Source organism: Thermobia domestica, chromosome 12 (genome assembly GCF_964235325.1).
Source record: "Thermobia domestica chromosome 12, izTheDome1.hap1.1, whole genome shotgun sequence".
NCBI classification, from domain to species: Eukaryota; Metazoa; Arthropoda; class Insecta; order Zygentoma; family Lepismatidae; genus Thermobia; species Thermobia domestica.
In genome coordinates this window covers 42,243,388-42,259,162 of record NC_137465.1, presented here as the reverse complement: position 1 = coordinate 42,259,162, position 15,775 = coordinate 42,243,388, and the positions used below count along the sequence as shown (strand labels likewise).

Below are 15,775 nucleotides of genomic sequence, written 5' to 3'. Positions count from 1 at the left end.
AAATTCGATAGGTGATATGACAAGTGATTGTTCGGTAACATGCCTTGTGGAACGCAAACTGAAACAATCCAATGTATCGCGGTGATCGGAACTAATTCATTACCATGGATACGAACTTCGTTTGATTGTTTCGTTGGTACATCATAACGTCTGGATGAAGAAGTTTCATACTATGTACAAATCTCCTGCCATAATCTTTAATTGATCGGAATCCAAACACATCAAATGGTTGTACAAATCATGTGCAGTTCTTTGGTACATTCTCAATCATTACGTCTTTGCCATCCGTCATTCTACTTACAATGGACAATTTGTCTGTGAATGGACCACAGTGATCAAGCAGTAGTAAGTTTAAACCATCAAAACTGTATAATTACGGTATGTTGCTAGGAGGTGCAATCCTGCGTTTAACATTGAATCTCTTGAAAAGTTCTCAACCGTACATGCATTTGATTACCTTGTTGTAATCAGCATGAATTGGTCTTTCATGTGGTATGATTAATTTCTCTGCAGGCAAGTGCTTTTTCCCGAACTTCCTTTGTCAGTTGCAAGAAAGTCGTTTGACATTGTAACTGAAACGAACGTAAAACAAACTTCGGTCTAATATCAAGCCATTCCACAACAAAATTTTATTCAGTTTTCCAGCAGTTCATCTTCAGCACTTTAAAAGTCTCGCAGTACGTAAAAAGGTGTCACAATTCACACCCTCAAGACATGTTTGGCCATATACTAAACAAACCATGCAAGAGAATGCATAAGACGATCCTTAAAAAAGAGCGTTTGTCTTCTACATCACATCTTTTTTGAGTTGATTAACTCAGTTGCAAGAAAGCCGTTTGACATTGCAACTGAAAGGAACACGAACCAGACTTACCTCGGTTTAATATCAAGTCATTTTAAAACAAAATTTATTCGGATTTCCAGTAGTTTATCTCCAGCATGCTAAGGCCTGCAGTACTTAAAAGGTGTCACAGTACACATTTTCAAAACATGTTTCACCACATGTTAAACAAACAATGCAAGAGGATGCATAAGACGGCCCTTTAAGAAAAGAAGCCTTGGCCTTCTACATGACAACTCCTTTTTCGGCATAACCTGATGAGGTGATTTGTCTTCTATACCTGATTCTATATTACATGCAATATGTCATACGCCAGCTACTTATATTGTCAATGCATATACTAGGAATACTAAATATCACATATCACCAATATAGCCAATACAATTTAGAATCATCACTGTTCTAAATGTGAACAGTATGCAACTACATATACGTAAGCCACCAAATCTTACACATAATTCCAGACTTCTTCTCAGTGTTGTGATTTTCTGTTCAACTCGCCTATATTTAAGCTTTAATTCCTTGTTTCCTACTTCCAACATTAACATAGTAGCTTTATTTTCTCTTTGTTCTTGTAAAAGTTGCACAAATGTAAAAATATTTGGATTTCTTTTGTCAGTTTTCTGTTTAATTTAGAGTGTCACCCCATGACAATATTAGTTGTTCTTCCCTCAACATTGTCATAATAGTTCCACATCTATCTGGAAAAAGAAAAAGAGTGAACCCAGCAACCATTCACCTTCAAAAGTGCCGAACTGAAACAAAATCTTATAAATCCCTTTCTTCCTCGATTATTAGACCTTTTGATTTGATTGCAACTTTACAAAAACATAGAAGTATTTCAACATGTGATATTGATATTTTGTATTGCTGCTATATACAGAATACAAATCAGCTGACAAGGTGATGCCGGAAAAGGAGTTATGATGTAGAAGACTAAGACTCTTTCTTAAGGGCCGTCTTATGTATCCTCTTGCATTGTTTGTTTAACATATGACCAAACATATCTTGAGGATGTAAGCTATAGTATGTAGTTAGTGTATGTATGTGTAGGATGTGTATAGTACTTATCACGCAGAAAATAAATTTCTTTAAATCCGAATGAATTTTTGTTGTAGAATGACTTGATGTTAGACTGAAGTAAGTTTGTTTTGTGTTCGTTTCAGTTATAATACCAAAAGGCTTTCTAATAACAATCAGTTTTCAATTTCCCTGCAGGTATTTTTTTTTAAATCACATTCATCATTAATAAAGTAAGTGCAAATAACACAGCTAATAACAGAATTGTATCCTAATCATTTTTCCGAGAAGAACAAGTAGAATAACAGCCAAAATATATGATGAAACTTAAAGATAGAGTTATTTTTCATACATAATCTGTTAGAAACACTAAACAGATTTAGGAATGCAGAAGAGAATCCAAGAGGACAAAGCCCAAGGAAAATTCTGCCAAAACGGACAAAATTCAAGGCACAGAATCATAGACGCAGCGTAATAAAATGATTAATATTTCTTTCTTTAACTCTAAAGCATCTAAAATGTTATCTGTAATTCTTCCCTTTATTGAAATAACATTTTTTAAATACTGGAAACCCAATAAAACTTTTGTAGCAAGACTTTTGTAGTAAGTATATTTCACATTTGACCTTTGCTTTAAAAATCTTGATCAGCATTTCAGAATTAAAATAAATAAATATTTATAAAACACCTAAAATATGTAAGGACGAGGATTTGCCCTTACTGTGTTTAATTTTTTGTGAATAAAGAATTAGTGTACAAGTGTATATAATGTTGTTATTGATAAAGGTAAGTCTGGCCAGACATATATTTAATTACATATACACGTATTATGTGTTATATATATTTATAATTTCATCTTTGTTATTGCTTATTTATATGTGTATATCTGCTTAAGCTGTGTACTCTAGCTTGGATTTCTTTTCAGCTTTATTTAACGAACTCAATATTCAAGTTTTTTCTATATAGGTTTTCTTATAGTGATCGATGGAATTTTCCAGAGGCTTGTGACGGTTGCTCGTTTTTCAAAAGATTTTTTTTGCAGATTTTTAAGCGAAAATAAAATTAAGTAAACTAAAAAGGGGAAGAGTCATCGACCATATAAAAGGAAGTCTCTTGCCGCATAGGGATATACTGCTGGATGACTATGGCTGTTAGAGCCGACCTGCGTTATTAAGGTCCTGCCTCGGTTTTTTTTTTTTTAACTTTCCTATCTTGTAGGGAACAGTCTGAATGATGGCCGATGACAGAGAATAAATTATTTCTTTGGAGCCTGAGTGATGGCATTAGAATTTTCTGATATTTTAATGAAATAAGTAGGGACTGGCCTAAGTGATGGTCAGAGCAAGGAATAAGTGACTTCCTTCAGTCTGAGTGATGACCAAGTTTTGATGACATTTAGCTAGCCAGGTTATAAGCTTAAATGATAGCTTATTGGGATAAGTGATTCCCATTATCTTCTAGTTAGGAGAAGTAGGTTATAATTTTTTTTAACCTCGGAAGCAGAAAACATTTTAAAGTTTTTTCTTTAGATTTTTTTTTTTTACCGCCAGAGAAACCTAAGTGATGGTTTTCTCTTTAGAGAAAGAGAATCTGTCGTTGAGCTAAGTGATGTCCATTGACAAACAGATCTCTTACGTTTAAAGACGGAAAGTTGTAGTCAGGCTTTCCTGATAGAGGTAGGCCTCAGATGAAACTGTGAGGGAATGACGGATCGGTGGAGTCTAACTAAGTAAAGTTATAGGAGTCTGTAGTCTGAGTGATGATCATCTAACTTAAGGGACAGGGCTCTGAAGTGAAAGAGTTCCGAATCTTTTTTTTTTTTTTTTTTTTTTTTTTTTTGGCCTTAAAGAATTTCGTCGAATTACTACGATTTACTTTATTATCTGAATAAATATTTATCTACCCTGATAAGTCTAGTAGTTTTCATTTGAAAATATGACAACCCATATATTTGATGGTAAATTTAAATATTTGATTGTTGTTTAATTGAGATTGAATGCCCTTAGAGAGCCGAAACAGCCTGGAAGGAGGAAACCACAACAAATAAAAGATTGCTATATACTATCTCAAAAGAATGATTTTTTTAAAAAAATCAAATAACATCACAGTTACTTTTCGTAATTAAAATGAATGGTCTTACAGTAATATGCTGAACGTATTTCAAACGTATTAAATTATAATAAGTAGGACTACCCAGGACTGAGTAAATAGGTAGAAGCTATTAATGCAAAAAAGTATGTTCCCTAAATAAATGCAAATTTTATGTCTTGGCAGAAGCACATATCTCTTAATCTAAATATTATCGCAATGTTGTGTGTATAGTGATTTCAAGATTATTTCTAATACCTAAAAATTTTTCATTCGTATATACGTATATGGTTATCCCATCCCTCCAAAAAAAAACCTTCGATCACGCTACGCCTCTACCTGCTATTAATTTACTATTTACTTTTTTGTTAATTTCATTCCTATTTGCTAACACTGTAGTATTTATTTTGTATCCCCTACTAAGTCTATATCGTCCGTATATTTAAGTAACTATTGTGAGCATTGTATGATAGTCTTTTGTTGTTACTTCTAATTTTCTTAATAGGATATTCTATACAAGATAATAACGGAGATAAGGTATTCACTTGCTAAAAAGGGTACTCCACTATCAGCTAGGAGAAGCATTTAAGCAAAATAATAATAATAATAATAATAATAATAATAATAATAATAATAATAATAATAATAATAATAATAATAATAATAATAATACACTTGAAGGCATTATTTTAGCTACACAGTACTATCCATTTCCATACCAACGTTTTCAATTAGGTTGTAAAGAATGTGATCAACCAATCTCACGGTACTCTTTTCAAGAAATGTGTTGACGACACTGTGAGAAATCTTCTGCATCTCATACACAAACACCAACAGAAAGCAAATATGCAATTTATGAGATAGAACTTCTTACCAGTCTTGGGAAGTAACGTAACGCAAGTAACGCGTTACTTTTTAAGTAACGTTTCCTAGTAACGCGTTACATTTTTTCCAAAGTAACTGTAACGCTAACGCGTTACAAATTTTTTAGTAACGTACCTAGTTTGCGTTACTTTTTTCGCGTTACATTTCGGATGAGTATCTACAAAATATGTACCGTATGTTTTTTCGGAAACAAATATTTCTTTCCTGTAAGTGAATTTATCAGAATAAAACTATCGAGCATGAACTACGTATGTCAGTGATCTACAGTCACAGACACACAAAGAAAGAGATAAGTTCATAGTGCCACTTGCTGTGTTTTGAAGATGAGGACAGCTTTAGGGAAATCACGTGAATTGATGGCAAGCACCTGGAAGATTTTGTCGTAGATTTTGACAGCTCCAAATCAATACACCCAGTGAGTGAACAAGGAGTGCAATGATACCGGTAGTTTATTTTATTTTGATTGGTGTTGTTTTTATAAAGATGGAGAACGAAAATATTTTACCGTTCGAACATTTGAAAGAGTACTTTTTACTTAAAAGCTGAGGATGATGGTGGACAGAATTTAAAAGTAAAGTGTCTGAAGTGCCCCGGCGGACAGTATTTATCAGCAACTAGGGTGCCATAATTAACGATTTACAGTAAGGGGTTAATATGAATAAACTGTGTTCTAATGAGCAGGCCTACGTTATTACTAGAAAATAGTTTGCTGATGGTATGTAAATTGGAGTTCTTTCAGTTCAGTTTGCTTATCCTGAGTCCCGTTGATTATAGAGTTTGAAACTAGCTTTAAAAAGCATGTATCGATTTTAGAGTTACTCGCAAATTTTGATTCACTCCCAGTTCATGTGTTCTCATTTTATTAGTTGCAGTGTAATGTTTCTCTATATTCTGTATTTTTAATTTTACATAACAACATTGTTATTATTATATAATTAGTTTAGCAGAATAATAATAAGCAACCATTTTTTCTAACGCGGAGGGATGAGCACGAGTCAAGCTAAAACTCGACTCGACCCGAATTCAAGTCGAGTTTCGAGTCAAGTCAAAGGTAATATCCTCGTGTCGAGTTCCGAGCCAATTCAACTTTTCGCGTCGAGTTTCGAGTCCAGTCGAGTTTGATAAATGGCTCGTTCGTTTTAACTCATCTTGAAATCATGGCCTGATTACACTGGAAAACGAAAGCCATGAGAAATGAAAGCTAAACAGTAATATGGAATACTTTTAGTGTTGCTAACGAGAGGGGACACTGCTCGCATCTCGTCTCGTCTCGATAGCGAGACCACAAGAGATTTTTTTATAACAAGCTCAGCTCGGCTCGGCTCAACTGAGAAGATGGCTCGAGCCGGCTAACTTGGGGTGAACCATCGGCTCGAGCTAGCTTGGTAGGGATGAGCCATCTTCTCTGTTCGGCTCAACTGAGCCGAGGGCTCTAGCTGAGTCGGTTGGGTGAGCTGTTGGCTCGGCTCACTTCTCGGTTCGGGTCGATAGTGAATGAGCTGTGAGCCGAGCTGCTCCAGTCGTTGACAATTCTAAACCCGGGACAAGCAGTTTTGAAGATATTTGGCCAGTGCCCTATAACTTTTAACAGTGTTTGGCTCGAGCCCGAATACTCAACCTAGACCCTCAACCCGAATTTAGAAGCTCGTGATCAATGTCCTTGACTCTTAGACTTCACACTACCGATGTTGGCAATCAACTAGTTTTTTAGTATTCAAATACAAAACGCCTATCTTTTATTTTTATATGTAGTGTTGTTATAATAATAATAATAATAATAATAATAATAATAATAATAATAATAATAATAATAATAATAATAATAATAATAATAATAATAAGTTGTAGTATTAGTAGTAGTAGTAGTAGTGTCACTGATAATACTTATATTGTCAATGTAATATACTTGAAGAGAGTACTCGAAACTACACACCGGATTTGGCTTGACTCGACTCGAAACTCGACCCTAATTCGAGTCGAGTTGGGGGAAATTTTTTGAGACGAGTTCTCGGATCGAGCTCAAAGATGTTTGTTTCTTGTCGAATCGAGTTTCAAAGTAAACTTGCTCGTGTCCATCCCTACGAGTAACGCAGTATGGCATTTTATCAAATATTATATGAAAATGTTCATATATCAAGTAAAAATTTGTCCTTGCATTTACATAAAGCGATTCAGGACGTGCAATAATAATAATAATAATAATAATAATAATAATAATAATAATAATAATAATAATAATAATAATAATAATAATAGCGGTAGTAATATTAGCACGGAAAATTGAAGTCATAATTTTTTTCACATTTTTAAAATTTCGGACCTAAAAGTAACGCGTTATTTTCGAGGTAAAGTGACAGTTACTTTTTTGGGGCAAGTAACGCGTTACTAACGGGTTACATTTTAAGAGAAAGTAAAGTAACTTGTAACGCGTTACATTTTTACAAGTAACTTACCCAACACTGCTTCCTACCACTTTTTTCTTTAAGGAATTGCCTATTCTATCTGCTGCAGATGGTACTCATTTTATTGAATTGAACTGAATTGAAAATAATCTTATAGGTTCAACGTATAAAACAAAAGAACGCACACATAAAATACAGACAATGAGATATCTAATTCTGTGATGCGGTAGTTTAAACTACGCAATGCATAAGGTATCAAATGTGCTTGAGCTTAACTCCTGTACGTATATGTACTTAATACGCTTTCAGCTCTTTTTTGAATATATTAAATTATTTAATTTCTCTTAATACTGAAGGTAAAGCACTCCATGATCTGGATGTGAATACCAAAACTATTAATTTGAAATTTTGTATTTGTGACCTGCTGATGTGTGGCATGTTATATTTCTATACGTCGCATATGAATATACAGTCGCTCTAGAACTTAGTTTTATATACGCCAAGTGAAATTTATGGTGGACAAACACCATGTGTGTGGGTTTCCTCAGGGTTCTCCCGTTTTCTCTCACTTTCTTCATTCCACCATTTCATTCATTTTTCATCATCACCGTCTCCTTTAGCCTAACTGGCGTAACCGTGGGACGTAAAACTCAAAGATTTCATTTCATTTCATTGATTATAATTTAAAATTTATGAAAGCCCTATCTACTTATAGTATTATATGAAAAGTTTGTTATTGACGAACATAGAACAAATACTAAAGAGTTTCAGGAAAAACTTCTGGGAAAATATTGAGTACTAAAAAGACGAAAATACAAGTGAATATAGGAATAACGCAAAACGGAACTTTACAGAATCTATTTATTACTGAATTTCATACTAATAAAAAAAAGAGATATTATGTTGATCACATAAATAAAGTCGTGGCGTGGCCAGTCTTCTAGTGAGTAAGGCTGTGGAAACAGACGCTTGGGCACTAAGTTTTAATAGTTCGTATTGTATGGAATCTAATGTAATTCTTTGTTTCTGTGGCGATGAACCATTGAACTCCTTCAGCTATATAGTTAACTAGTTTTTCACCACCGATATAGATGTTCCCAACCAACCATCTATATATTTTACCAAACAGCATTTACGATTTTCTGTTGTATAATACAAAATACGTGCATAACATGTAGAAAGGGTACACAGTCAGGAAAGTAGCATACGGTAAGTATAATTATGTAGTGAAAAAGAATGACATGTGTAAAAAAATGAAAAAATAAATGAAATCTTTGAGTGTAACGTCCCACGATTATACTCTTTAGGCTATGGGAGACGATGATTAAAGCAAGTGAATGATGATCGAAGAATTGATAGAATGAGAAAGAGGGAGGAAACGGGTGAGACAACCCCGAGCATTGACCCCAAGCACCAGAGGTAAGCACTCTACCATTGAGCCACTGTGCCCTCGATATGTCTACCGAAGTTATTCAAAATCTAAGAATACTTAATGTTATAATTCATTATTATTCCTATTTTTACAAACTACACGACAATTTAGAATTTAATGTGCTGCAACTAGATAGAATTTGTTGCTATGCACTATAACTTTATGCAACAATGACGGTACGAAGCTCTCTTCATTCCAAGAGATAAAACGTATTCTTATTAATTTTTCAGATACAACTGAGGTTTTGGAATTACACTAAAACCACACGTCAAAGGGGAAACCAGTACACATAACTGGGAGTCGGGCACAACAAAAATGGATAATTTTACTATTATAGAGTCATATCAGAATTTCTCGTACTTCAGTAACTCATAACTACGGTAATACTTTGAAATTGTGATGTTTTTCTTTCAAGTTCTCAAACAGTGAAAAATATCATCATATAGGACTGACTGGATCATAGTTTTTTTCATTTAGAATAATTACCTTGTATTTGAAAATGAACAAATCTACTAGTGTGTAATATGCACTTTCAAGTCTTCGGTTTATTACTTTTATATAACATAATACATATCGTATTCATAGAGTACTTTATATTTAGAGGTCAATTATTTCTTTTAACTGTGAGAAAGAAATCTCAATAAACGCATTATTCATGAGTGATTTCTATTACGAACATTACTTTACAAGCCAAGGTAGTAAAAAAAAAATAAATAAATAAATAAATAGAAAATCTAAACTTAACTTCTGGTTCGACAACCTGTGAAAGTTTGAGCCTACGGCGAACTTTCCTTAGCCAGGACCATGCGTGGACAGCTCGAAAACAACGAACGTCCTTAACACCGGCTTTCTTGACGAGAATCCTCTAGCTTTTTATTTAACTAGCTAACCATTTTCTTTCACAATGATGAGTCAATATCGAAAGTTAGGCCTCGCCAGGAATCGAACTTGGCACCAGAGATTGAACATACCATAGGTATGCACGACAACCATTCTTGTTTTTCAAAGGAAACCACCCTTATCACATTAAAGTTCCAATTTTAACCAATTGAATGCTTTTCATGGATTATATCGGAACTTTTACAACACAACACACACAAGTAAAATGAGGACAGTTGAAAACAAACATGCCCGAAGTGTGATTGGAACCCATGATACTTAGAGCGAGTGATTCTGACCCTACTCGACTAAGTTTCTCGACTAAACGCGAGCACATACGGTCGTATACCTCATATTCAAAAATAAGAACCCCTATATTTGCTAATTTCTATTCTAAAATTTGATAGTATATTGTAATACAGTATTTTCATAAAGAAGAATAGAAAGCAGGTTAATAAAGATACTATTATATAGAAGAATAACAGTTAAATTACAGTACTAAATAAACCACGTAAGTAACTACAGCACATATGAACTGCATAAAATAAAACTTTCTGACTGAAGCAGAGCAAAACATGTTCACTAATAACTTGTATTATATTTTGGATATGTTGTCTCACACATTAAAGGCAATGATTTAGTTATATGGGAAACCCAGGTAAATTTCTCCTTTCCTGGTTTCTCTTCCCTAGCACTAACTTAATTACTGTTTTCCCAGTCTGGGAATAATATTCCACTCACCATCCTAGAAATTCTAGGTTTAGCTATAACGATCCGTAGATTCGACATCATGTAGGATCCAAAAATGGTGAGATCAAAAAAGAGATGAAATCTCATTAAAACCGGTGTAAATAATCCTACTAAAAATTCTAAAAATATCGTTTGAATGTCAAAATAATAATAATAATAATAATAATAATAATAATAATAATAATAATAATAGTAATAATAATAATAATAATAATAATAATAATAATAATAATAATAATAATAATAATAATAATAATAATTTACAAATCAGAATTTGAAGGATTTATATATGATTCACGAAAAAAGTATTCGTTAAGGACTCAGTTGGTCTTTTACCCCCTCAAGAAAATTCACATATAAAACACTAATTACCATAACTTTAATACAACTTATTATTAATATATGTGTTTTGCTTTGCTTTGGTCAGGAAGGGTTATATTTATTTGTTTATTTTTTTACTCAGTACGTACTTTGTATATTCTCAGAATTACAACGAGACAAAGCAAATATTCACTTACATCTTTATTTCTTAAAATTTATTCTAACAAAAGTAAGGAGTGTCTTGTATTCAATAGGATGTTAATTTTGTTCGTAATTATGTACACTCATGTCCAAAATTATTGTCGCATGTCTATAAATATGTTGTAGGAATATAATTTGATAACGAATTTGCCCGATATTTCTTATAATGTTAGTGTGTGTATAATCGGCAAAGACTGGTATGTGGAGAATTTTATGTCAAAAGAGCAGTAAATAAGAACAATAAAGCGAAAATAAAACTTTCGTGTCCATTCAGCAACATTACAACGATATATTGTATTCTATTCTTAATTGTATTATTTTTGAGCAAAATGTGTGATCTTTCTGTAAATATGCACTGGCCAGCTAGGTTAGAAAGAAGAAAAAAAGGAGAGAAAGCTATCTTATTGTAAATCAATGTATGTTTTGTTGTTTATTTTTTAAAAAAATAAATCACCATGACGTTGTATTTATAGGTTACTATAAAAAAAAACATAAGCAAGGTAAGACATGATAAATACTACTGGCTTGTGTATAGCCCGCTCCCCCAGTTCTTTGTCACCGGAACTGGAAGAGTCACTACTACTACTACTACTGCTACTACTATTACTATTACTACTATTACTATTACTACTACTACTACTTATATCGAGAACAGAACCCAACCAACCCCTGCGGGGCTTCTAACCCGTTCCTACTACTACTCAGGGGTGCCCACAAGGGGGGGTTATGACGCAAACTGCGTCAATGAAATATTTGGGGGGGGGTTAAAAATCTATATAAATATGTTTGACGGGGGGGGGGTAAAAATTAATCGAAAAGATTTTTTTCATGGAAGAATACCTATGGATAGACAATTGCGGGGGGGTGCGTCATGGACATAAGGGGGGGTGGGCACCACTGTACTACTACTACTATTATTGGTACTAACTACCACTACTACTACTATTATTGGTACTAACTACCACTACTACTACTGCTACTACTACTACTACTACTACTACTACTACTACTACTACTACTACTACTAATTATACTAAATCTACCTTACCACAAGATTTACATCTTAAATCTTTATAACATGCGATTCCGATTCATTATGAACTAATATGAATCGTTAGAATCACTATGATTCGTTAAAAATCACTGGGGGGAGCGGGCTATACTCAATCCATACTATTTTCTAAAAGGATCGCGAAGATTATTATATAAAAAGAATATAAGAATAAACGACATTTGTATATTATGTCAATTTAGTTTATTCATTGTGGCTCGATAAGATAATGTAATATTAGAATCAGTACTAAAAACGAAACCAAAAAAGGGTTATCGTTATAACATTTTGTTTTCTCATTCTAATTTTCGTTTTTATAATTCTTTTCCTATGAAATTTACCACAAATCTACAATTCTCGATTATGCACATAGTATCAGTATTAAAAGTACCCTGCAAAATCATTATCAAATTATATTCTTTCACGACAATCATTTTGGACATGAGTATACTAAGGCCTACTAGAAAATGAAATTCTTACCTCAAACTGTCTTCTTGTTGATTTTCTTGTAGATTGGTAGATGATGGTCCTGGGATTGCAGTTGGTCCAGGTTCATCGGTATTATTACTTTCCTCTTGCTCTCCACGAGCTGTCGGGATTGTTGGGTGTTTGCTATTTACATGATGCCACAAACCTCCTGTACTACTTCCGCTTCTCATCACTCTTCCACAATATTTACATTGGGCACCATTATGTGTTTTTTTAAAATATTTCCACACTTCAGATCGACCCATTACGACTATGCCAGTAACCAAATTAAATCTTCAGCATTGAAAATTCGTGTTTTTGTCGAGAACAAATCAACGACTAGTCGACACTTTGCCGCGGACGCAACTATACATGTCAAAGCGAGTATACACTATTAGAACTACTGTTCTTTCAACTCTAACCAAGAGCCTGCTCTTTATAATTGGTCAAAATTAGCTGCACGATTGAGTTAAACTTTTTCTTCCAATTCATATATATTCCCTAAACGTGAGAACAGGGTGTTTTCAAGACGTCGTGTGATCCAGTCTGGCGCAAATTTCACATAATGTTCTGGTAAGAAACTCTTCAAGGTAAATTCCCGATAGAGAACCGTCCCATGGGAAAGCAAACTCTTATACTTTCATTGAAAGATAACAAAACAAGTTGTACCAAAATTCATTAATTTAAATTCTTGCAAAGTTTGGGGGCGATAGGCAATTTTTAAATTTCCCACCGAAGTGTGGTAATAAACAATAACTTTAGTTCTTTCCCACACTTCTGACAAAATAAAATCTCCGTTTTATTTGTAATTTTATTCACGTATTGTGGACATTTATAGAGAGAAAAAGATAAAAATATGTTAACATCTTATCTTCTTTCTATTAGCAGTGTGTGTCATGTGACTTTCCTTGGTTCGAAGCCTTCGGAAGTATAACATGGCAACATTTTGGGACCATTGCTTCCTTCTGTGTGAAAGAATTTCTTTAGGCGTTCACATGATAAGGAAAACCAATTTACGTGAAATTCATCGTCAAATCATTGCAAATAAAAAAAAAAATCGTGAAATACTACAATATATGACAAACATCTTTTTATTCGTAGACAATTTCTCACGCTGAAATTTGCTAGTAAAGTTTATTTCTTATTTGTCTTATCTCGTTACTTGGCGACTGAACGTTCCGTCTGCTGTTAACTATATTGATATGACTCTACATTTCTCTTTCAATCGATATGTAAGCTCCTAGATTGAATATATTAAACAACTTGTTTTCATTTCATGCGGAAAAAAAATATCTAGTGGTAGGGTTACCAGATTTTTATTTACCCAATCGAGGACATCTTTTCTAAAGACGAGTTCGTGATTACGGAAATACATATAACTAACTAACTCTATGGCCTATGGAACCCGGAGGTTCAATGCCGCGTTCATAAAAGCTCTCCACTGACTTCTATCCTTAGCTAACTGCATCCAGTTTCTACTTTGTATTCCAATCTCTGAGAGATCCATCTTAATATTGTCCTCCCATCTGCGCCTAGGTCTTCCTAATGGTCGTTTTCCGGTTGGTCTTCCAGTTAAGATTTTGAAAACGTTCCTATTTTCTTCCATCCTGGCTACATGACCTGCCCACCTGAGCCTCCTATACTTGATGACCGTAAGAATGTTGGGTAAACCGTATAAATTATGTACTTCCTCGTTATGAAGTTTCCGCCATTCCCCATTCGCGTTTCTCTTGGAATATTCGTCTTAGGATTTTGTTCTCAAATACTTTCAATCTATGTTCTTTCTTCCGAGCAGCGACCATGTTTCACAACCATACAGAACAACAGGCATGATTATCGTTTTATATATTTTAAGCTTCAAATTCCTCGATAGAATTCGCGACGACAGGATATATTGTACTGAATAATAACACGAATTCTCTGCTTTGAGTCGACATTTAATTTCTTCGTGAATATGGTTTTCGCCTGTTAATATTGATCCCAGGTATTTGAAAGTATCCACTTTATCAAAAGTATTATTTGATATTTTAACGCATCCATAATTTGCCGTATTACGATTCCGACGAACTTCCACGTATTTTTCCTTCTTCCATGTAGTTTTCTCTACATTTACTTCCAACCCATGTCCCTACAAGGGTTTAATAAGACCTCTGCATTTCTTTCTATTGTTCTCCTATCATCCCCTATTAAATTTACATCATCAGCATACGCCATAACCTGTTGAATCCCATTCAACTCTAGGCCCTGGTTGCTATCTTTGATTTTCCTTATAGCGTATTTCAGGACAAAGTTGAATAATAAGGGCGACAACACATCTCCTTGTTTCAGGCCATTCTCGACGTGAAAGCTCGTGTACAAAAATTTTCCTATCCGTACTTTACTTTGGGATTCATTTAAACATATCTTAATTAATCTAATTAGCTTCTTTGGTATTCCAAATTCTGTAAGAATGTTGTGCAATGTTTCTCTCCTAACCCAGTCGTCAGCCTTTCTAAAATCAATAAAGAGTTGATGTGCCGGGGTATTGTATTCCCACTTTTTTTTTCGAGAATTTGGCGAATGATAAATATTTGGTCGATAGTTGATCGATTTCGTCTAAATCTGCACTGATAATCTCCAATAATTTAATCTGCGTATGGGGTCAATCTTGCTAATAGAATGTTTGAGAGGATTTTATAGGATGTTGACAGAAGAGAAATGCCTCGATAATTGTTACAGTCGGGTTTGTCGCCTTTCTTGTGAATTGGAACAATGATTGATTCTTTCCATTCTCGTGGCAATTCTTCCTTGTTCCAGTTAAGGAGAATGAGTTTGTGTATCTTGTTCCACAACTTTTCGCCTCCAGCTAAAAATAGCTCAGACGGAATTTCCTCTACACCCGGAGATTGTGTTTCTTTAATTTCTTTATAGCGATTTCTACTTCTATTCGGCTAGGTTCTGGGATATATGGTTCTGCGGTGTGTATTTCCCTTTCTCCATGCACATTAGTTTTTGGCTGCGTGTTAAGCAATTCGTCAAAGAAATCTTTCCATCTATTTAAGATGCTATCTGTGTCCGTGAGAACTGTTCCGTCAGCTTTCTTTAATATATAGGCACGAGGTTGATAGCCTTTCTTAAATTCGTTGATCCCTTATACATGTCCCGAACTACGCTTAATACAACAGAGACATTTAATTTAATGATAAGCCAGACATGCCCAAATCCTAGTGCACGGGCCACAAGGATATTCTCAAAATTTCCATATAAATGGAAAAGCAATAAAATTTTGAATTTATATTACAACTACTTATTACTGTGTATTTCCGACTAGAAAACTTATTTTTTTGGTATCTAATTTTAGTGAAAAAAAGTTAACACATTTGTAAAATCTGAAGCTTCCAAACGCCGCTGTATTTTCATTTTTTCCCCTAAATTGATGCCCAGCTCCACAACTGGCC

The 15,775-nt window shown here is 34.0% G+C and overlaps 1 protein-coding gene across 1 annotated transcript in view; it reads right to left on the bottom strand.

Annotated features, from left to right (window-relative positions):
• The window catches only part of LOC145665937 (E3 SUMO-protein ligase ZBED1-like), a 54,277-nt gene extending 40,026 nt beyond the window's left edge, over positions 1–14,251 (bottom strand). The window contains exon 1 of the mRNA XM_081733044.1: positions 12,351–14,251. Coding sequence (XP_081589170.1) covers positions 12,351–12,604 — 254 coding nt within the window. The 5' untranslated portion in view covers positions 12,605–14,251. The remainder of the gene's footprint in view (positions 1–12,350) is intronic.
• Between the last annotated feature and the right edge of the window lie 1,524 nt (positions 14,252–15,775).